Genomic DNA, 21795 nt, shown 5'->3' with positions numbered 1-21795 from the left:
CCTTGAGGGCCCAGGCTGTCAGTGCCTGAAAGATACCTTTCCAAGGTACAAGCCTCTGCAGACTTCGCCTACGTAGGGGAAGCATCTGGAAGCAACTCTAGGTAGTCTGGAAGACAAAGAGGCAACCAGCCTAAGCCAGATCAAATCAGCAAGGCCAACAACACAGAGAAAAGCATCCAGTGGGATGTTGAAGGTACCAGAATAAAACCCTATCCAAGAAACATGGGGTGTGAACACCCACCAAAGCCTTATTCCCAGATGGCATTTTCTAACTCTTTCCAGAAAGGTTACCACAGAATCTGCTGGTCCTTTACTGTCGAGTAATGTATCAGGTGTTCCTTATGAGACTGAAGAGTGTGGAACCCCAGAAGTAGGAAGAAGTGGATGTTCAAAAAAGTAAGAAATTGGTGGTGAGATTTAGCAGTTTAAAAAAAAAAACGGTCTTCATCTATTTTCTGTATCATTTATATCTGTACTCACCTTTTCTTTAAAAAGGAAGACAGATACAGGAAAAATCTTGCCTACTTTTTAAAAAAAGAAGCTTTATATTTTGAAATCAGTTTAGATTTACAGAAAAGCAGTAAAGATAGTACAGACAGTATCTGTCTACCCCAGCACCCCCTAACGTTAAGATAACCATGGTGCAGTGGTTAAAATAAGACATTGACATCAGTACCCCCAGCTATTTCAAATCTCACTTAGAGCTACAAGGACCTCCGTGCGTGGACACAAGAAGAAAACTATCCCTTGGAAGCCCGGTTTCACGGGAAGTTCCCATAGTTACTTAATGATAAAGACATTTGTCTTTGTGGATGACAATGCTAGCTGCTTGTCCAAAACCCACTGTCTCTTTCTTCCTCCTTTATTATTTGCCCAGGGAAGAAGTGTACCTGGCTAAAAGCATTCGATACACTGATCGCCTTCTGCCAAGGGGTGACCACGTGACATAGTTCTGACCCACGTGATGTAGGTGTAACTCTCAGGAAGAGGCAACCTTTCCTAAATAAAAAGCGAAGTCTTGCTAGGTGACACCTCTCTGCCTTTCCATCTTCTTCCCACCCACAGTGCAGACACGAGGCCTGGAGAACTCTAGGAATAGCCGAGCAGAAATAGACGGGGCCTTATCCACTCTTAGCAGCTGGGGATTCCCCCTGACACCCACACCCCCAACTGCCGGCCGAACAGCTCCCTGCCCGAGGCAGAGGGACCTCTTTGTTCCAGCCTATCATTACTACATTTTCTGTTATTTGTACCAAAACACAATCCTGATATTGTTCCAAACGCAGGTCTGGAGACATGAAATCAAAAGCTTAAAAAACAAATGCTTTCTGTGTATTTGTAGCCCACACCTTGCAACAAACTGCTTGACTGGAAGTCAAGAGGGATTAGACATAAAGTCATGCAGGCAGAAGATATGCCTCCTAGCCACTCGGCTCTGATGCCCCTGGGACGGAACTGGACAGTCCTTGGGCCTCAATTTTTACATCTGCGGAGAAGAAATGACAATAACCTCCTCTTTTATCCAATGCAAGTGAAATTAATAAACAGAGGGTTCCACAGATATCTGAAAGATAGGTCACAATAATGGCAATGCACCATTAGTAATATTGTCCTGCTGCCAGCAAAAATCCAAAGGAGGCCACAATGAAGAGCAGAAGTTTAAGAAAGTGTTCCTGAACTTTGGGTTAGATACTGGATAAGCCCTTTCTGAGCAAAGAGGAAACCACTAAGATCAAAACCAGCCTAAGTGATGGCATTCCACAATTTCTGACTCGTGGAAATATTTAAAAATCAAAGGGAATATTTAAAAAACAGAGGAGAAAGAAAATACGATTGTGAAATCAGTGTGCTGGGGAAGAGAGAATTATTGTCGCCATTCCAGAAACTTGTGTGGCTGGCAACCAGCTCTATGGGGTTGTCCAAACAGGCACTGCAAAATATAGATAACAAGGTGCTTCTTTGACACAAACATTTGGGAATTTAACCACCAAGATGTCTGAGATGAGGGGCTGAAAAATGACATACACACTCACCAGGATTCCACCCTACCCTGTGCTGGATTCAAAAAGGTCTAGAGCTCAGCTTCTAGAACGGCAGCCACAGGACACATGGGGCTGCCAAGCACTTAAAATGTGTCAGAGTCCGAACTGAGATGAGCTCTGGGTTTTAATTTATTTATTTATTTATTTATTTATTTATCTATCTATTTATTTTTATTTATTTATTTGACAGAGATAGAGACAGCCAGCGAGAGAGGGAACACAAGCAGGGGGAGTGGGAGAGGAAGAAGCAGGCTCACAGCGGAGGAGCCTGATGTGGGGCTCGATCCCAGAACGCCGGGATCACGCCCTGAGCTGAAGGCAGACGCTTAACCGCTGTGCCACCCAGGTGCCCCTATTATTTTTTTTTTAAAGTAGGCTCCACGCTGGGCATGGATCCCAATAGGGGGCTTGAACTCATGACCCTGAGATCAACACCTGAGCTGAGATCAAGAGTTGGATGCCTAATCGGCTGAGTCACCCAGGAGTCCCTGCACTGAACTTTAAAAGATTGAGTAAGAAAAATAAGAACATAAAATAGCTGATTGGTATCTGTCATGTGGACTATATTCTGAAATGATATTTTGGAGATGGTGAGTTAGAATGTATTATTGAGATTAACTTCACCTGCTTCTACTGTTTTTATTGTGTCTCTTAGAAATTTTAAAAGTACATCAATGGATTGCATTTGTGGCTCACATCATGTTTCTATGGGAAATAGTACCAGTCTAGAGTAGAGATTGATATCCCATAGGAACAGACCAGCTAACCACCAAACAAGTTCAGAAAAGCACTCTTATCCCAAGCTTCTGACAGCTGCGTGATCGAGGGTCTTATTACTGTAGTCCCTTTTCCCGCCCCCCATGCTATGTCGCCCATCCTATTTTCCTCATTTTGAGGCGGAAGCATATTATGTTCCCACTTGATAGGAATCCCTGCTTGAGATTATGCTCTCAGCAACTGTCGAAGAAGACTTTAGAGATATAAGAACGAGCCAGTGGGCAACACCAACACCTACCCCTTCTCCCTGGGCGTGGTGGCTTTGGTAATTTCCAATCAGACTGAAACCCGTGCGGGAGCCAAAGGTGTGGTTACAATAAAATGGAGAGAATATAGACCCCAATATGCGGGCCTTCCTTGGACAGAAAGAGAGAGGAGGGGGGTGGGCTTCTCATTGAGTCCAATGTTATCACTGGGACAGAGAAGAAAGTGAAAGGGAGCTTTTTAGAAAAAAGCTAAAGTGTTAGAGCCTTTAAAATTTTATGTCAGTTTCAAAATAACTTAAATGCATAATTGTACAAAAACATTACTCTCCAAATTAGATTAAGTTTGGTTATGAACATTAATAAACACATTTTTTCAATTGTAATCTGGATGTGTGTGTGTGTGTGCATGTGTGTGTGAGTGTGTATTTCTTTCTTAAGTTTTAACTTAATACCATTGCATAGTCACACTGATCAGAGTTGACATATGGGCAGTTTCACACCTGGCAATCACTCCCAATACAAATATGCTTTAGCTTGTTTAGCAATTCATGGCAGAAGAAGGGAGAAGGGGGCTGGAGGAGGAGCTGGAGGCCCAAACACAAAAAGACAATCCAGACATACCGTCTGAGAGGGGAGTGTCAGCGAAGAGAAACTGACTTACCGTGAGCATGAGTGGTTAAGGATCTCAAGCCAGGAGTGGCTAGTTGGGGATTTTCTAGAGGAATAACCATGAAAAACTGCAGGACAGCGGCAAGGATGACATGCTGTGAGAATAATCCTATAAGAATTAGAGGAGAGCCCAAGGAGAATTTGGGTCCCAGACATGAACCCTTGCACAAACATCCCAGTCTCCCAGCTACGAGGGAATGACACAAGAAACTCACTCAAGATTGACACAGAGGCAGGGGCGCCTGGGTGGCACAGCGGTTAAGCGTCTGCCTTCGGCTCAGGGCGTGATCCTGGTGTTATGGGATCGAGCCCCACATCAGGCTCCTCCGCTATGAGCCTGCTTCTTCCTCTCCCACTGCCCCTGCTTGTGTTCCCTCTCTCGCTGGCTGTCTCTGTCGAATAAAAAAAAAAAAAAAAAAAAGATTGACACAGAGGCAGAGCTAGAAAAATGGACTGCAATGGAAAAGAGAATGGAGGCATTTTATTCCTGAAAGGAAAGCCTCTTAACTTTTTGTCCCACCCCCCTCCACTCTGCCTTGAGAGCCACGGTCAAGCTCATGACCATCGGTAGCCAGGACTTCACACCACAGTTCTTCCTGACCTCCTCCTGAGGGGAGGAGCATATCATGACCAGAATCCTAAACTGTCCATTCCACCCTGATATGTGTTTCTAATAGTGTTGCTAATAAACCTGCAGCCCTGGCCTACACATCCCACTAAAAATGACCACTGAAACCCAGAGAAGTCCTTAAATTACCGCATTAACACCTAGCTGAGTAGTACTGAATACAAGATTGCATAATTTCCATATGTGTTGTTGTACTTTAAGGCTTCCTCATGCTATTAGAAAAATGTTGCACCTGGGTAAACTGAGGACTATGTAAGGCCGGGATACCAGACAACGAGCTATCAGGAGCGAGGTAGGAGTTGGTAGGACGACAGGCTTCAAAGCCAAACACTGTCTGTAGCTAGTGGACCTGACAAGGACCTGAAAAGTTATACTAATGTCAACTAAAGACAGAAATATTTGCAGTTACGACACTGTTCACAAAAGCTCTCTGTTCCTTATGCATTGCACTCTTTTGGAAGATTACATGAGATAAGGTATCTCTCATTCCCTTCATACTTTCTAATAGTTAAGTCTCGGCTTGGTGACACACCTGTTTTCCTTTAACCAAAATCAACACTGTAATGTGTGCCAATGCATTAGCCCTTGACTTTACCAAGCAACCTTGCTCCTTCATGTTTGCATTGCAACAACATTCTGGCTGTGTACATTTTTCTTGCTTTGGATTCAGCTATAATAGAAAGTAAAACAGAGTTAAAGCATATCAGAAGGCACAGTGGGATAATTACCCCAAATTCCAAATTGAGAAAGCAAAACAATTTTATTAGATTGTGGCTGTTGATAAAGATTACCCTTGAAATAACTATTGAAAGTAGATTGAGAAAATATTCTCCCCGAGTATTATTATTATTTTTTTCTGTTCAGAGTTTGTTATTTAGGAGCAAATGTTTATACTAGCTGCAAATGCTGAAACACTGTCATCTAAAACAACAGGGACAACAATACCAAGTGCATTGATTTGGGGAGGAAGGAGTAAATGAACTAACAGCGGTAAACAGCCTGTCCAGCACTTTTGCCTGCCTTAGCACTCATTTCCCTGTGGTAACAGAACTTTCAACTTTTTTTTTTTTTTTTTTTTGGGTGAACAGTGGCCCTCCCCTACCTGGTGAGTCTGTCAGTCAAAAGGGTCTGTCCATCTTGGGTGGGCATATGACCTAGGTTCAGCCAATCAGAATCTCTCTAGAGTTGAGCACTGAGCAGACTCCCTGGCTGTACGTGTCTGGAAGGCATGGCCCCTTTAGTCACAGGTTCCTGGCACCTGGATCCCCAGGAACTGCTCTAGTTCTTCAGGCATCTGGTTTTTCAATGTTTCCTTTAATTGTCGGCTAGCTCTGCCATATGTTTAAAGCAAATGATGACCGGGGCTGCTTATATTCAAAGAACTCTAGCTGGTACAAACGCTCAGCCTTGGGCCTGGCAAATGGCAAGGCCTCAATATGTGGTCATTACTGTCATCCATTCATTGAACACATTTTTTACTGAACAGTTAATACAAATGCCAAGCCACTGGGGATACAGAGAGAGAGAGAGAAAACAAATTCTCTGCCCTCAAAGCACTTACATTCTAGTTAAGGGTAAAGAAAGATGAAGATATTGATGGGTACCATCTGTAATAGAAAAATCTTCATTTGTTGGTGGCAAGAAGTTACCAAAAGAAAAAAGTAACAGAACGTGAGTAGGACAGTCTTGGTGGACAGGAAAGGAGGGTAGGCCGGCAAGGGTAGGTTGCCACTGAAAGACACTGTCTCCTTGTTCTGACTTTATAGCCAGGTTCCCCTGAACCCTCTTTTTGATTAGGCCTGACCTTGGCCCCCCACCCTGTCTTTGGCTTGCTCAGCTAGCCCAGTCTTAGCAAAGAATCCTGCCAAGTCAGTTTAGTGAGAACTGCCCCCAACTCCATACCCAATTACCCTTGATATTTGACCAAGTTTCTCATCCTCCGTCTTTGATGTATAAGTCCTTGGCCTACCTTTCAAAAGAATTCTCTTACATTGGTTTAGCAGGAATTCCCCTACCCTTGGTGCCTCTTATTAATACATTTCTATCCCCTGACCCCCTCACCCTGTTCCATGGCTACAAATCCCCACGTGTCCTTGTTGTATTCAGAGTTGAGCTCCATCTCCCTCCCCTTACTGCAATAGTCTTAGGGCAAGTCTTCCTTACTGTTTTAACAACTGTCAGAATACTTTCTTTTCTGCAGTATCCCTCAGTCTTGGGCAAGTCATAATCTTGCCTCCAGCCTCAATCATCAGGGCTGTTTTTCTTCCTTTCTTCTTTCCTCCCATCTCTCTCTCTCTCTCTCTCTCTCTCATTCATTCTTTGGCCAGACTATTCCAGGCTTAGGATGAACCCTCTCAGTGATTTTAATTACTGGAAAGATGGGGTTAATTCCTGTCTTGATCTGGCATCTAGCTTCCTGTGGCGGATCCCAAGTTCTCTCTTCATGGCTGTCAGAGCGAATGTCCCAGCTACCGTCTTGCACTGGAGAAGGGGATAATCTCAACTATCCCCCAAGCAGCTGGGAGGATTAAAAAGATAATATACATAAAACCACTTTGGGACTTGCAAAATGTTATATAAATATATGCTTAAAACAAAAGAAAAAGAAAGAAGGCTTGATGAAGTGTTGAAATTGTTGGAGTGCACTGACTAAATCTTTAAAAGAGGAAATTATACGCCTGGACAGAGCAGCGGTAGCCTAATTATCCAGGGTCAGCTGCTGCAGCTGTGAGCAATTTACCCACGTGATTATCTGGTTTCTGCCTCCCTCCATGTAAGGAAAAGATAGCTGGAGAGCAGCTAGAGCGGTGGAGGGAGATACTTTATATGAGTAAAGAAATGTGTTCACCGCATTTGCACAGGTTACACAAAATCTCAAGGTGCCTGGTCATTTTTTGGGGACAGGGACTCGTATATGTTATCAGCCACCCATTTTTATGGTTACAGCATCTGCCAGGTGGTATGAGCTGATGCAATAAAAGTTGGGGAATTTTTTTCTAATCTTATGGAGCTTATAATTAGGGCCCAGTCGTCTTTAGTGGTAAGAGCCAGATTGCCTGGATTTGAATCTTGAATTCATCATTTACCAACTCTTGTCTTCAGCAAGTTATTTAATCTCATCTTTAAGATGGGAATAATCATGATACCTAACAGGGCTATGGAGAGGAATAAATGACTCAATAAGTAGAGTGACTAGAACAGAGGCTGGCACATGGTAGGGGCTCTGTAAATTTTAACTGTTATTTATGGTTGATCAGATCACGTACAATAGTTGGCATGGGGGCCATGAGAAGTAGGTGCTGTTTGGAAAGCTTTGCCAGCTGCTATAATTGAATTCTCACGGCACCTCTGTGCAGGGGTTACCACGGCAACTTTGATCCGGAAGGGCTCACTGGTGGGCGTGACCTGTGGCTCACATCTGGGAACTTGGCTTTTGGAAGGTTCCCTAAGTTACTGACTGATAAGGGACTTTACCCACCTGGAGCACTGCATGCTGCTATACCAGCCTGCCTAGATTGTTTGTACAAACGCTGTGATTAATGGCGAACACGTGCTTTCCTTCTGAGAGTCTGGGATTCGGGTAGTTGTGCCTGGCCAAGCAGGCAGAGCGCACCTCCATGGGCAGCCCCCAACAAAAACCTTGTACTTGAGTCTCAAGTGGGCTCCCCTCCCTCCCCCCGTAAGGGCAGGGGCATTGCACATGTGTTATCGCATGTTCCTGCTGGACGAAGGAGCCAGATCTGCGCAGCTGTGGGAGGGAGGACAGAGGAAACGTGTACCTGGATTTCTCCAGACAACACCTAGGGAATCTTTTCCCCTGATGATCCTTCTCTGTGTCCTTTCACCATAATAAATCTTAGCCATGAGTCCAACTTTATGTTGAGTCCTTCTGGTACATGTGGGAGGTCATATGATCTCCCCCACAGAGTGAGTAAATAACTCTCAAAGGTGTATAATGAAACTCTAATTTCATAAATCTAAAAACCTAAGGAATGGAAGAATTGAGACATCGACATGGTCACTCAGAAGGTGGAGGAGCTGGGACCCAATTCCTGTCTGTCTCCCTCCCAAGACAGCATTCATTCCACTGTGTCAGGTGGCCACACCCAGTTACATACAGCCTGCACCAAGCAAAACGTCTGTCTAAGGCACAACACCTAGTAGCTACTGGTTAGCTAGGCAATCTTGGGAAAAGATCTTAAAGGCTTTGCATTTCTGAATTCTTCACTGTAAAACTGTAATAATAACAATAATACCAATGTCACAGAATTGCTATGAAAATTTAATAAGATTTTAATAAACACAGAAAATATTAAAAAATTTTTAATAAGATTTTATATGTGTCATATATGTGAATCATATACACATTAAATATACCATATATTAAAATCTATAAAGTATTTAGCCTAGCACCTGGTATACAGTAAACCTTAATAAATGAAAAAGCTGCATAAATATGTACATATGTGGTCAGCATACATACATTTGTATCAATATATACATATACGCCTGCATGTATATGCGTGCGCACACACACACGCACACACGCATAGGTTTGTAAGTTAATGACTCATCTAACAAGTTCTGCCTTCATTACAGAACATCATTCACCATTCACAAATGAAGCTAGTTAGGATTTCATAGCGGGCTTGATTTTTATGTCTACTGGTTTCAACCTAGGGAAACACCTTTATCCAGAAACCTTCGGCTCAAAGCCTAATGTCTTTGTTCAAACCGTGAAGTTAATTATTAGCTAAAGAATTCAGAGCTCTGCTTAAGACACTAACTGGTATTGATCATTAGCTCTAACATACACACACGTGGTGGCCATATTTTCATTACTCACACGTAGACCTGTAATCTAGCAATGAATTGCTGGACGGGGAAACTGGGACTCCCTTGGAAACTCTGACGTATACATGTAGAGAATATTCAATCCTCCTGAAACTATAGAAAGCAAACTTCTGGGGTTAACATTTGCTCTCAGTAATGCCTTATTTTATCCTTTACATTGCAACTTTATGGCCTTTTTTGTTGACAGCATTACAAAATTACAATGTAGTGGAAGTATAATTACTAGCTCTTGGGGAATCATTTGGAAACAATTCCTGGCACCCTCTCTCTTCTCTCTGAAGATGTTACAGTATCAGTCAATAAACTGTAGTATAAGAGGCTGACTTTCTCTGGAACTTGGTATCACCAAGTTTTCTGTCTGTAGCAAAGACGACAGAACTCTAACCCAAACACACCATTTTTCACTGTGGAAAGCCCCACACTCCATCCAACTCTGAGTTCACACTTATTAGCAAATATCCATTTGGATGTAACTACCCAAGTGGCTTCAGATGAAATCTTTAGCCTACTGGTGCCTTGGTTTCCTTTTCTGTAAAAGGATGAGAATAAGAACACCTGCCCTATGGTCAACAATACTATATTGGACACTTAAAAGTTTGTTAAGAAGATTGACCTCATGGTAGGTGTTCTTACCACAATAGAATAAATTTGACAATAATAACAAAAAGAATATCTGCCTCCAAGAGTTTAAGAGGTTTAAATAAGTTAGTATTTGTAAAATCATTAGAATGGTGCCTGCCACAGAATGTAAAATACAAAAAAATAAATAAAATATACAGTACTTCCTCTGTTCGCTAATTGCTTCTATATCCATATTCGAGTCCCAACAACACTCGAAGATGTCTAAGGCCAGAGACCACACTGGCATTCTACTTTCTACCCAGCTTCCTGCCCTCTGTGAGCTTAGGAAAGCAGCAGACATATGAGGCCATCACTAACAGTCATGAGTGCAGTCGTGGTAGGGTCGTGTAGGAGAAACCACCCTGGAATATACCGAGTGTCTCACGTGCCTCTCTGACCAGTGCCTCTAGGTCAGTGGGTTTCAAAATACCTGACGCCAGCACACAGGAACAATGTGTATGTGGCAAACCAATACACACATGATGTTTACTATCATATGTTTACTATCATTATCTCACCGAAATCAAAGTTTTACAAAACAATACCTAACCTTACTACATAAACTATGCTCTGATATTTTCTATCCTGGTTAAATCCAGTCTAGTGCTTCTCCAACTTTAATGTGCATTCAAACCACTTGGGGGTCATGCTAAAATGTGGATTAAATTCAGTAGGACTTGGCAGGATCAGAGATTCTGTGTTTCTATCATGCTCCCATGATGACACTGTATAGTCCCTAGACCGTACTTTGTGTAGTAGTCAAGCTGGGAATGGCTTTCTAAATTGATTTCACAGCCCACTAAAGGGTTGCAACCTGCGGCCGTAAAACACTGCTCCAAATAATTTGCAAAATGTCTTTCATCTCTATAATTCCATTATTATCTTCCTAACCTTGGAAGAGAAATTCGGCCTGTGTGGAAGTAGGGGTAGGGGAGTTCACAGCAAGAATGACTCAAGTATTACCCTTCCTATTGACTTTTAGGCTGATATGCTTCCCTGGTTCCCAGCCCTGTCCTCACTGTTCAGAGTCTGCACCTTGCAGCTCTGTTAATAAATTGATTGAGCACTTATTAAGATCAGGGCATTGAACTGAATGCTTTGTATCTCCCACATTTACTCCTACAACCACCTGTGTAGATATTCCCATTTGATAGATGAGAGAAGGCAAGTAGCTATATAACTGGTGGAGTTGGGATTCCAGAGCCTATGTTCTTACGACAGCCAGCCTATGGGGTGGCTCCAGTGATCCTTGCCTCCTGGTATTCACACCCTCGTATAGTCCTCTTTCACACCGAACAGGGCTGAGCTGGGCACCTGTAGAGTATTGAGGAAATGGCAGTGTGGGATTTTCAGGACTCGCTTAGAAGATATTGTGGTTTCTGTCTTGCATTCTCTTAGATTCTCCCTCCGCAAGAAGCCAGGCTGCCATGTCATAAGAACTCTCAAGCAGCCCTATGAAGAAGTCCAGACAGCAATGGACGGAAGCTTTCAGCCAACATCCAGCACCAACTTGCTAGGTATACACGCGAGCCACTGTGAGGCCAATCCTATAGCTTGTCAGACCTTCAGACCACGGTAGTCCTCCACCGACATCTTGACTGCAATCTCACAAGAGACCCCACCCCAGAACCACCCAGCTAAGCCTCTCCCAACTTTCTGACCCACAGAAACTGTGTGAGGTAATTAACATTTATTATTGTTTTACGCCTTTAAGGTCTGGGGTAATTTCTGATGCAGCAATAGATAACGACTATGTTCTTAACCAATAGGTTATGCCATCACGATTGTAAGTCAGCCCTAAAAGGAGAGTCAGACTGAGCTCTTCAGTGTGGCAGCTTGCACCAAGCTTCAGCAAATGTTCGTCCTCCACTTACAACCAACTTTGTGAGAAGCATCTGCTTCCCATCTGGACTGGACCAGGTGACTTGTTGTAGCCAATTGGATACAGGTGTTAAGGATGTTAAATCACATCTGAACAGAAGTTTCTGGAGACACTGTAAGGATCCGCCTGCCCTCATTAGCTTCTTTTTTTTTTTTTTTAAAGATTTTATTTATTTATTTGAGAGAGAGAGAGAGGCAGAGGGAGAAGCAGATTCCCTGCTGAGCAGGGAGCCTGATGTGGGACTTGATCCCAGGACCCTGGGATCATGACCCGAGCCAAAGCCAGACGCTTAACCGACTGAGCCACCCAGGTGCCCCTGCCCTCATTAGCTTCTGCCCCCATCTATAAAAACAATATATCCCAGAGAGTAGATGTTCCTTTAGCCAAGCCTGAGTACAGTCTGGAAACAGGCCAAGCTGAGCCCAAGCCCATGCAGAGGCACGAGTGACCTCCAGGCTCATTCATGAGTGAGAAAGAAATGCTTGTTGTCATACGCCACAAGATTTTGGGGCTGTTTGTTACCTCGGCAGAGGCGGACCACACACTCACCGTGCTGTATGATGCCATGCTCCATAAGCCGGTGGCAAAGCTGCTCTGCCTCTTTCCGCGAGGTGGCCTCGCCTTCCTGGACCAGCCAGTCCAGGAACTCAGACGCCATGAAGGTGCGCTCATACTTGACCCCTTCCTCTTCCCTGGGTTGCAGCAGTGTGTTTTCAGGGCTCATCAGCCTGGGAGGAAGGAAGGGAAGAAAAATAAACCTACACAGAGGGAAAATAGCTCCTTTGAAATCCTACATCCTTGGTTTCTGCAAAGTATCACAGCAAAGTTGTTAGACAGATGTGGCTGTCATGTGCTGTTACAAATGTAATTTCTAACAGAAGGACCTGCTTCAGGAGTGAACAAGATGCATTTTCTCCTGGTAATTAAGGAAGAAAAAAAAAAAAAACGGGTGGGGTGCCTGGCTGGCTCAGTCGATAGAGCATGTAACTCTCGATCTCGGGGCTGTAAATTCAAGCCCCACGCTGGTGTACAGATTACTTAAAAAAAGAAAAAAAGAGAGAGAGAGAAGAGGAGAAAAGAAAAAAACCAAAAAAACCCACAAAAAACCCAAACCCTGGAAATGTAATCCAAAACCCACCTTAGCAGACTGCATTCAGTTTAGCCACCTTGAAAAGAGCAATTTATCGACCAACCCCACGCCACCTATCTAAAAAGGTCAGTGTTTCTTTCCTAAAGGAGTTACTCAGTTTCCCAAACCACTGGGCTAACAAGAGGACTGCTATGGATTGAACGCATGTGTCCCTGCAAAATCGGTATATTGAAATGCTAATGCCCGCTGGGATGGTATTGGGAGCTGAGACCTTTGGGAGGTGATTATTTCATGAGGGTGGAGCGCCTATGATGGGATTACAGCCCTTGCAAGAAGAGACAGGGATCTTGCCTCCCCCTTCTTTCTTGATGAGGATATAAGGAGAAGAGTGCAAACCAAGGCGAGGGCTCTCACTAGATACCCGATCTGTGTGGCACCTTGATCTTGGACTTTCCTGTCTCCCAGCTGTGAGAAATGAGAGTTTGTTGTTGAAGCCACCCAGCCTGTGGCATTTGTAACAGCAGCCTGGACTGACATGAGCCACTCCTTCACAACACCCTGTCCCACAGAGCTTGTTTCTCACACCTCCTTCTCCAGCGTTCTCCAACTGCCCTCGCTTCTGTCTTCACATCTCCAAAGAAACTCCCACTGGGGCTGCAGTAGTCTCTTTGCATCCATAAATGATGGGCATTTGTAGATCCCCATTCTGGTGGATGTTAATAGCACTAGAGGCTACTGACCATTTCCCTCATCCAGAGGGGCACTACCCTGTCCTGGGCACCCTCCTGTCCCTCTGTTTCTACCTCTTTCTCAGTTACATTTGTGTTGGCTCCTCCTCATCTCCCTGGACCTTAAAGGCTGGAATCTCTTGAGATTCGGTTTCCCAGATACCTCTTTTCTCATTGCTTAGTCTCTCAGGGAAGTTCTCTCACCTCCCTGGCTTCAACTGCCATCCATGCCCCCAAAAGCCCCAAATTTATGTCCCTGGATCAGACTCATATTCCCAACTCTGGACCTTTGTATCCATACAGACATCTCAGAGACACCTCGAAATCAACAAACCCAGAACTGAACTCAGGTTGTTCCCCCAAATCTGGACCTGTGCCAGTGAGTGCTCCCATCATCCCGCCAGAAAACAAGGCAGCATTCTCTATGCCTCCATGTTCCTCATCCCCCCAACCAGGCAGTCATACGAATTGTGAATTTGATGTCCCAATCATACTCATATATGACATACTCATGTATGTCTAGGCCTTCCCATCTCCAATGCTGCCACTATCTTAGTCCACAGTACCAACACCTTTAACCCACTTACAACGGTTCCTTCATTAGACTTTACGATGTACCCACTCTCATTCTCAACCCAACCTCAAGCATCGAAGTCCAGACACAGCAATTAAATTCATCTTTTTGAAACTCAAACCTGATAATGTCCTACTCCTGTTGAAAATACACTTCGGGAATTTCTGATTGCTTTTAGGCTAAGGATCAAAATCCTTTATATGGCCTCTAATGCATGCATGATCTTTCCCTTTACCCCTTTAGGACCTTTTTCACCTCTGACCTCGTTGTGCATCAGAGATGGTCTTCTTACAGCTCTTTAAGTATATCATACATCATCTGCCACATCTGCCTCTGAATAGGTCATTCCTGCATCTGAATGGTCTCCCCCACCTTTCTACTCTTCTACTCCTTAAACCTACTTGACTCCTTATCCTTTGTTATCTCAACTATCCTCAGATCTCCATTAGGCCATCTCATTGCTCCCTGTACAGTCTACAATTATCAGATTAAAGACTACCTCCTCTACTCAATCATAAGCTCCAATAGGGTAGGGCCCATGTTTGCCCACAAAACTTTGTTCAGTGGAAAATGGAACTCCATAAAATGCCAAAATCATTGTGTCATCTTCCTCTTTTAAAACGATTCCTGAAAAGTTCCTGTCTTCTTCATGAAAGTTTCTTTCCTTTAAAAACCCTCATTTCTTTTTCAAACTAACAATAATATGCACCCCAAGTTGTACCATTTCATTCTAGAGCAGGAAAAAACCTTAGAGATCACTGTAATCCAAGCCCCTCTTCATCCACATGAGAAAAATGTCACTCTCTACCACAACGTTATATGTCAATATTTATATCTGAATTTCCAAAATGTAATTCTCATCCATATGAGAAAAAATTGAATGGTAGCATTCAATGTTGCAGATAGGAAACTTGCTCAAGGTTATACAAAGAAGCACATTATACTTATTTATAAATCATTTCATTTGGAGTAATTGAGCCTCCATACCTGAATGTCCATTCACAGGATGTGCATTTTCAGTGCTTCCAGACTGAGAGCCCAGTTCTGCTGTGGAAAGGACACTGGGCTAGGAATTTGAAGACTTAAGTTTATTTGGAATAGATCACTTCTCTGTAAGATATAAAACAAGCCACTTTTCTTTGTTTCAGCCTCCTTTTTCTCAAGAGTATAATGCTATTTTCACCCATGATTGCGAAAATCACATATGAGTGTGAATGAAACAGCTTCACAGTACAAAAGACGAGGAATATACAAAGTGTTACACTACTGAATAACTCATGGCGTCTATCCCAGGGCAGGATGGATTTGTGCCCAACAGCTATGAAACGACAAGGGAAACTCTTCTGCACTCCCTCCAGTCTTCCCAGCAGAGTCTTCAGAGTCCTATTATAAGAAAGTCATGGCTGGGCACAGGATTGGGAATCTAGAATTCCTGTCCTATTGATACTCTCCTTTTAAGACACAGATGGACCCACCTGGCTTTCGGCTCTCTTTAGAACACTCTGTCCCTTCTAGCTCAGCGATTTTCCTTTTGGGTGTAGGGAGGACAAGTGGATAGGGTTTACTTGTGTTACTTCTTGTAACCAGAAACATGACCTGCCAGACCTCTAGAGCTCCTGCTAAGTCGCTGGTGGCCTCTGGACGAGTGGCTGGTTAGCCGCTCTCGCCAATGTGAGCGTTAGGAAAGAGACCAGTTGGCAGGCCTGCCTGCACTGATTCAACTGGCCATTTAAAACCTGCCCCTCCAGCCTTAGCTCTTCCTCATTTCATTTCTTCTCAAAATCAAATAATGTCCCTATACAGGTTCTTAAGATAACGACTTCCGCGGGATTTGATTTTGGTCCTAATATGTGGCCATAGTGTTAAGGCAACACTTAGTACTTGTTCTAATTATGTTTTGCTGGGTAGCAAGCTATCCTCAAAGTTGGTGGCTTTTAAACAACCATCATTTCATTACATCTAAGTATTCTGTGGGTTGTCTGGGACTCCACTGGGCAGTTTCTCTATCACTCTTGCTAAGGGGCCCTCATGAATTTGTAGGCAGACGGTGGCTAGGACCAGGTGTCTGGTGCTGCTGTGCTCCTGAGTAAACATAGCCTCTCTGCCCAGTGAGGCAGGCTGGATGTTGAGATGCAGGGCTCAAGAGGGAGGAGGCGGATGTTACCAGAACTTGTTTATGGTTTTATTGAAACCTAATCTACTTACCATACAATTAACCCATTAAACATGTATGATTCAACAGTATCTATACACAGAGTGCACAACCATCACTATAATCCATGTTAGAACATTTCCACCACCCCAAAAGGAAACGCCATTACAATCACTCCCCACTGCCCCACTGCCCCATCCCTAGGCAACACAAATCTATGTTCTGCAGCTACAAATTTGCCTGCTCTAGACAGTTCATATAAATAGGATCATATAATATGTGGCCCTTTGTGACTGGTTTCTTTCATTTAGTATACTGTTTTCAGAGTTCATCCATGCTGGAGCATGTGTTAGTATTCTCTTCCTTCCATAGTTAGAATGGCCAAATCATATTCCATTGTATGGATAGACTGCATCTTATCCATTCATCAGCTGATGGATATTTGGGTTGTTTCCATTTTTGGTTATTATGAATAATGCTGCTATGAATATTCATATACAATTTTTGTGTAGACAAATGTTTTCGTATGCTTCTAAGAGTAGAATTGCTAGATCACATGGTAACTCTGTTTAACCTTCTGGGAAAGTGCCGGACTGTTTTCATAGTGGCTGCACCATTTTCGTTCCCACCAGCAGAGTGTGAATATTCCAATTTCTCCATGTCTTCGTCAGCAGTCGCTACCATCCATTTGTTTTTCTTAGCACCAGCCTAGCAGGTGTGAAGTGGCATCTCACCGTGGTTTTGATTTGCATTTCCCTGATGATGAATAATATTAAGCATATTTTTATGTGATTATTGTCCATTTGTATATATTCTTTGGAAGAATGTCTATTCAGGTCCTTTGTTCATTTTTAAAGTTAGGTTACTTGTCTTTTTATTTTTGAATTTTAAATGCCTTTTATGTATGCAGGATGCAAGTCCATTATCAGACATATGATTTACCAATATTTTCTCCCATTCTGTGGGTTGTCATTCATTTTCTTCACGATACTGTTTGTAACCCAAAAGTTTTAAATTTTGAAGTGGTCCAAATTCTCCATTTTCCTCTTTTTGTCCCCTGTGCGTTTGGTGTCACAGCTAAGAAACCACTGCCTAGCCCCAGCGCAGGAAAATATATTTGCTCCTAAATCTTCTAAGAGTTTTATAGTTTTAGTCCTTACATCTAGTTCCATAATCCATTTTGAGCTAACATTTCTGTAAGGCATGGGGCTGGGGCCCACCTTCATTCTTTTGCACGCGGCTATCCAGTTGTTCCGTCACATTTGCTGAAAGATTATTCAAGCCCCGTTGAATTATCTTAGCACTCATCAAAAACCAATCCACCCAGCCAGGCCTTCTTAATTGCTAGGCTCTGAAGTCACAGAATGTCAATTGCTCTGAATTGTATTTATTAAAGCCATCAGACTCAGGCCAGACTCAACGGGAGGGGATACATGCACCACCTGTTCGTGGAAAGGGCAACATGCATGTGTAGGAAGAGGTGGGAATATTTGGAACCATCTTGGAGAGTAGGTACCATGCTGATTTATTTTATATTAATCAACTGAAAGGCAATTTCCATAGTTATAGCTCATTTATAGTTGTGTGTTTTCCCTTCCACATTTATTTAATATTTTTTACTTTACTTGAAGTATAGGGGTAGTTTCTAAAAGCATGAGATTCAAGACAAAACCAGCTTTAAATCCTAACTCTGCATATGTGTTAACTGCATGACCCTGCTTCCCTAAATGTACACTGGGGGTTATAAGGGTGACTCTTTGGGGAGCTCTGCAGTGTGAGTGGGATAATGCATGAAAAGCTTCACTCACAGTGCCAGCTGCCCCCAGAAACACTGAATATATTTTAGCCATGATGATGATGACGATGATGATGATGATAAAAGTTTTCTAGAGGGAGCCATTATTTGATCAAATCAAAACCTTTTGTGGCAAAATGAATTAAGATTCTGTGTGTGCTTCTCCAGACAAGAATAACAACTCTATTTTAATTAGTAATCAGAAGTGTATACAATGCTCAGAAACGCTTATATTTTATAGAATGAATTCATTTTTAGTCAAAATTGTCCTGTTCTGGCCTATAATCATGACATAAAGCCACATGCCAAATATGGCGCTGGCATTAACAATCCTTGGCTCCTGCAAGCATGTACGTAACAGATTTTGATTGTGAATGTGAGTTGATTTCAAGCTTTCCTGGATATATATCTGAGTCAGATTTCCCAGACTCACTTTAACCCAGGGGGAAGGCAGCATTACAATAGAAGGAACTGCTACATTTAGGGGCCAGTACAGAAATAGAAATAAGCTGATAGCAATCTCCTTGTGCACTGAAAAAAAAAATTCAAAATAGTTGAGAAGGCCCTATATAACATGAGAACATAGGTAAATGGTACTCAAGGGCACAAGCTGGGGAGAGTCACAATGACCCATCGGCTATGTGGCCCAAAAGGTGCTTCAGGATTTAGAAGGATAGCTTTTTAAAAAGCCCTGTGTTAACATAATGATAAATTATTTTGAAAGGCAAAATACATGATTTTATATACACGATGACCATTAAAAATTAAGAATTCATTCACCCAAATATAAGAAGAGTTTCTTACTCCTGGGGGTAGTTTGTGAATGATTTTTCTTTTCTTCTTAATGGAATACTCTATTACTCAAATTATTCCCCAGAGAGAATGTACTGTTTTTGTAACTGGGGGAAAATGTTATCAATAAAGAAGTTATATTAAGGTTAAGTTTTGTTTTCTTGCTTTTTTCTTGTTGTTTTAGAGAGAGAGAGAGAGCATGCATGCACACATGCACAGGGGAAGGGGGCGGGGGGAGGGACAGAGGGAGAGGGAGAGAATCTTAAGCAGGCTCAAGCTCAGTGGAGAGCCCCATGCGGGGCTCGATCTCACAACCCTGAGATCATGACCTGAGCCGAGATCAAGAGTCGGATGCTCAACCAACTGAGCCACCCAGATGCCCCAAGGTTAAGTTCATATTTAACTGGATGACTTGTTCCTGACAAAAAAGTACCTCCCAATGCATAAATTATATATTTACATGTATGCTCCCAAAATACAGTTTGAATGTATAACATTGACTTCTGTGATTAGAAAGAAGGTATTAATTAGGTAGAAATGCTTACATGAGCATTGGTATTTTTAAGTACTATGCTATTATCTATAGAACAGATATTATACAGATAAACTGACATAATTTTCATAATTAGACTTGGAACTAGTAAGCAGAAAACTATTCCGTTAATATTTATGAGTAAAAATAATACATACTGGAAAGGTTGAAGGAAAGAAAGGAAAAACAGCATTTTACATTCTTTGCCAACAAATATCTTTTACCTGCTTTCACTCCTGTTTTTGTCTTCATACTATACACTGAATTGAACATCCTCATTTTCATCTTCATTCCTTACTCATGCTGTTCCCTCACATCTCCTCTCCTTTCTTTCTTGAAGAAATCCAAACTATTCTTCAAAAGGGGGTGGGGGGCTCACTGTACAGTGATTCAGGTTGTTCACTGTACAAGGAAACCTGGCTTCAGGTAAAAAGGAGGGCTAAAGTCCAGCCCTAATTCCTCATGAGCAGTCCTGTGTGGAAATGACCGTACTAGCTGAGGAGAAGGGCAAAAAGTTACCTGGTTCTCATTTGCACTAGGTGCGAAATGACGCAGTGGGCCTCTACTTTAAAGGGCTGGATTAAGTACTAACTCCTCTTTGAAACTATCCCTCTGTTTCTATTTTTTGAAACAGCTTCAGGAGAATAGGTATTATTTCTTCTTTGAATGTTTGGTAGAATTCCCCGGGGAATCCGTCAGGCCCTGGATTCTTGTTTTTGGGGAGGTTTTTGATCACTGCTTCAATCTCTTCATAATTAATCGGTCTGTTTAAATAATCACTTTCTTCCTGTTTCAGTCTTGGTAGTTTATAGGTTTCCAGGAAGGCATCCATTTCTTCCAGGTTGTTTAATTTATTGGCATAAAGCTGTTGATAAAAGTTGCTAATGATCCTTCCTATTTCATTGGTGTTGGTTGTGACCTCTCCCCTTTCATTCATAATTTTATTAATTTGGGTCCTTTCTCTATTTTTTTTGAATAAGTCTGGCCAGTGGCTTATCGATCCTATTTATTTTTTCAAAGAATCAGCTTCTAGTTCTGTTGATCTGCTCTACTGTGCTCCTGGTTTCTAATTCATTGATCTCTGCTCTAATCTTGATCACCTGCCTTCTCGTGCGTGGGTGAGGCCTTTTTGGACCGTTGTGCTTTCATTCTCGTTGGTCTCCATAAATTGTTTAAATTGATTTTTGATTTCCTGGTTTATCCAATCATTCTTGAGCAGGATGGTTCTTAGTCTCCAAGTGTTTGAGTTTCTTCCGAACTTTTCCTTGTGACTGAGTTCCAATTTCAAAGCGTTGTGGTCTGAGAATATGCAGGGAATAATTTCAGTCTTTCGGTATCGGTTGAGACTGTTTTGTGACCCAGTATATGGTCTATTCTGGAGAACGTTCCATGTGCATTCAAAAAGAATGATTATTCTGTATTCCAACTAAAGTGCAGTCCAGACAGCTCTCTTTCTGTTTTTAACTTAAAATCAGTGCCATGGCTTATCTATCCTTTCAATTTTTAATGAACTCCAACTAAGCTAGAAGCTTCTGAAAGATAGAACACCATGCCTTAAATGTATTTATTTCTTAAAAAAAAAAAAAAAAAACTGAGCCTAGGGAAGGCGTATACATTAAACTCAACAAATACTTGTTAATCAACCAAGGAAAAACTAAAATTATCACAAGCAACAGTAATAGGGTGATTTGTCTTTGAAGGGTGAGATCCCTTCCTCCGTGCTTGTTATTTTAAATCTGCTAGAAGAAGAACTGAAGTTTTTAGTGCTGGTTTTATGCTCTGAAGAGACTGATATTTTGGAACCTAAGCTGTAATTTTCACATTGCCCGTGGTTTTTAGTGTTGTTGTAGTAAACATTTTCAGAACTTGAATCAGCTTTAGACAGAAGCCGAGGGCAACTGCAAGGCCACAGCTGCCCTAAAAGGCCACATTCAGCTATTAGTTTCATAATTGTAAAATTACACAAGAAGAGGACAAGCCGAGCATTTTTACAATGTCTTCAAAACAAGTCCAACCTTTTGTAACCTTTTCCAACAGCTGTCCAGGGAAGCTGGGTTCTAAAATATATTATAAAGTCTCCTCTTAAAGGAATGGTTATTATTTATGTTGAATGTTTCCATAATTATCAGAAAATAGAAGCATTTGAGACCAAAAACAAAGAAAGAAAAGGGGTAAAGAAAGAAGCTTAGGAGAGGTAAGATGAAACCATGAAGACAAATTGAGGACAATACCAACTAGGGAAAATAAATATCCTCTAAAAAGGTAAGAAAGTGATTAAAAAAACTGAACACAATGACATGTAGGTACTACTTTTGTGCAGGCTCGTGGGATAGGTGGCAGGAGGGCCACTTTGTACTGCTCTTTTGTGGAACTGGTGTGAAAGAGGAAGGGAAACAGAATTGTTTTTTACATCAAATTGTGCAGAGATGGGGGCGCCTGGGTGGCACAGCGGT

The 21795-nt window shown here is 42.3% G+C and overlaps 1 protein-coding gene across 3 annotated transcripts in view; it reads right to left on the bottom strand.

Annotated features, from left to right (window-relative positions):
* Window positions 1–21795, bottom strand: part of DEPTOR (DEP domain containing MTOR interacting protein) — a 136262-nt gene that overhangs the window by 53686 nt on the left and 60781 nt on the right. For all 3 annotated transcript variants that reach the window (XM_040625796.1, XM_040625797.1, XM_040625795.1), the window contains exon 4: window positions 12229–12407. In XM_040625796.1, coding sequence (XP_040481730.1) covers window positions 12229–12407 — 179 coding nt within the window. The remainder of the gene's footprint in view (window positions 1–12228; window positions 12408–21795) is intronic.

This window comes from Ursus maritimus, unplaced genomic scaffold, assembly GCF_017311325.1.
Source record: "Ursus maritimus isolate PB19 unplaced genomic scaffold, ASM1731132v1 scaffold_9, whole genome shotgun sequence".
Taxonomy (NCBI): domain Eukaryota; kingdom Metazoa; phylum Chordata; class Mammalia; order Carnivora; family Ursidae; genus Ursus; species Ursus maritimus.
Note: the sequence above shows the minus strand (reverse complement) of the source record. Positions and strands in the feature narration are given on the sequence as shown.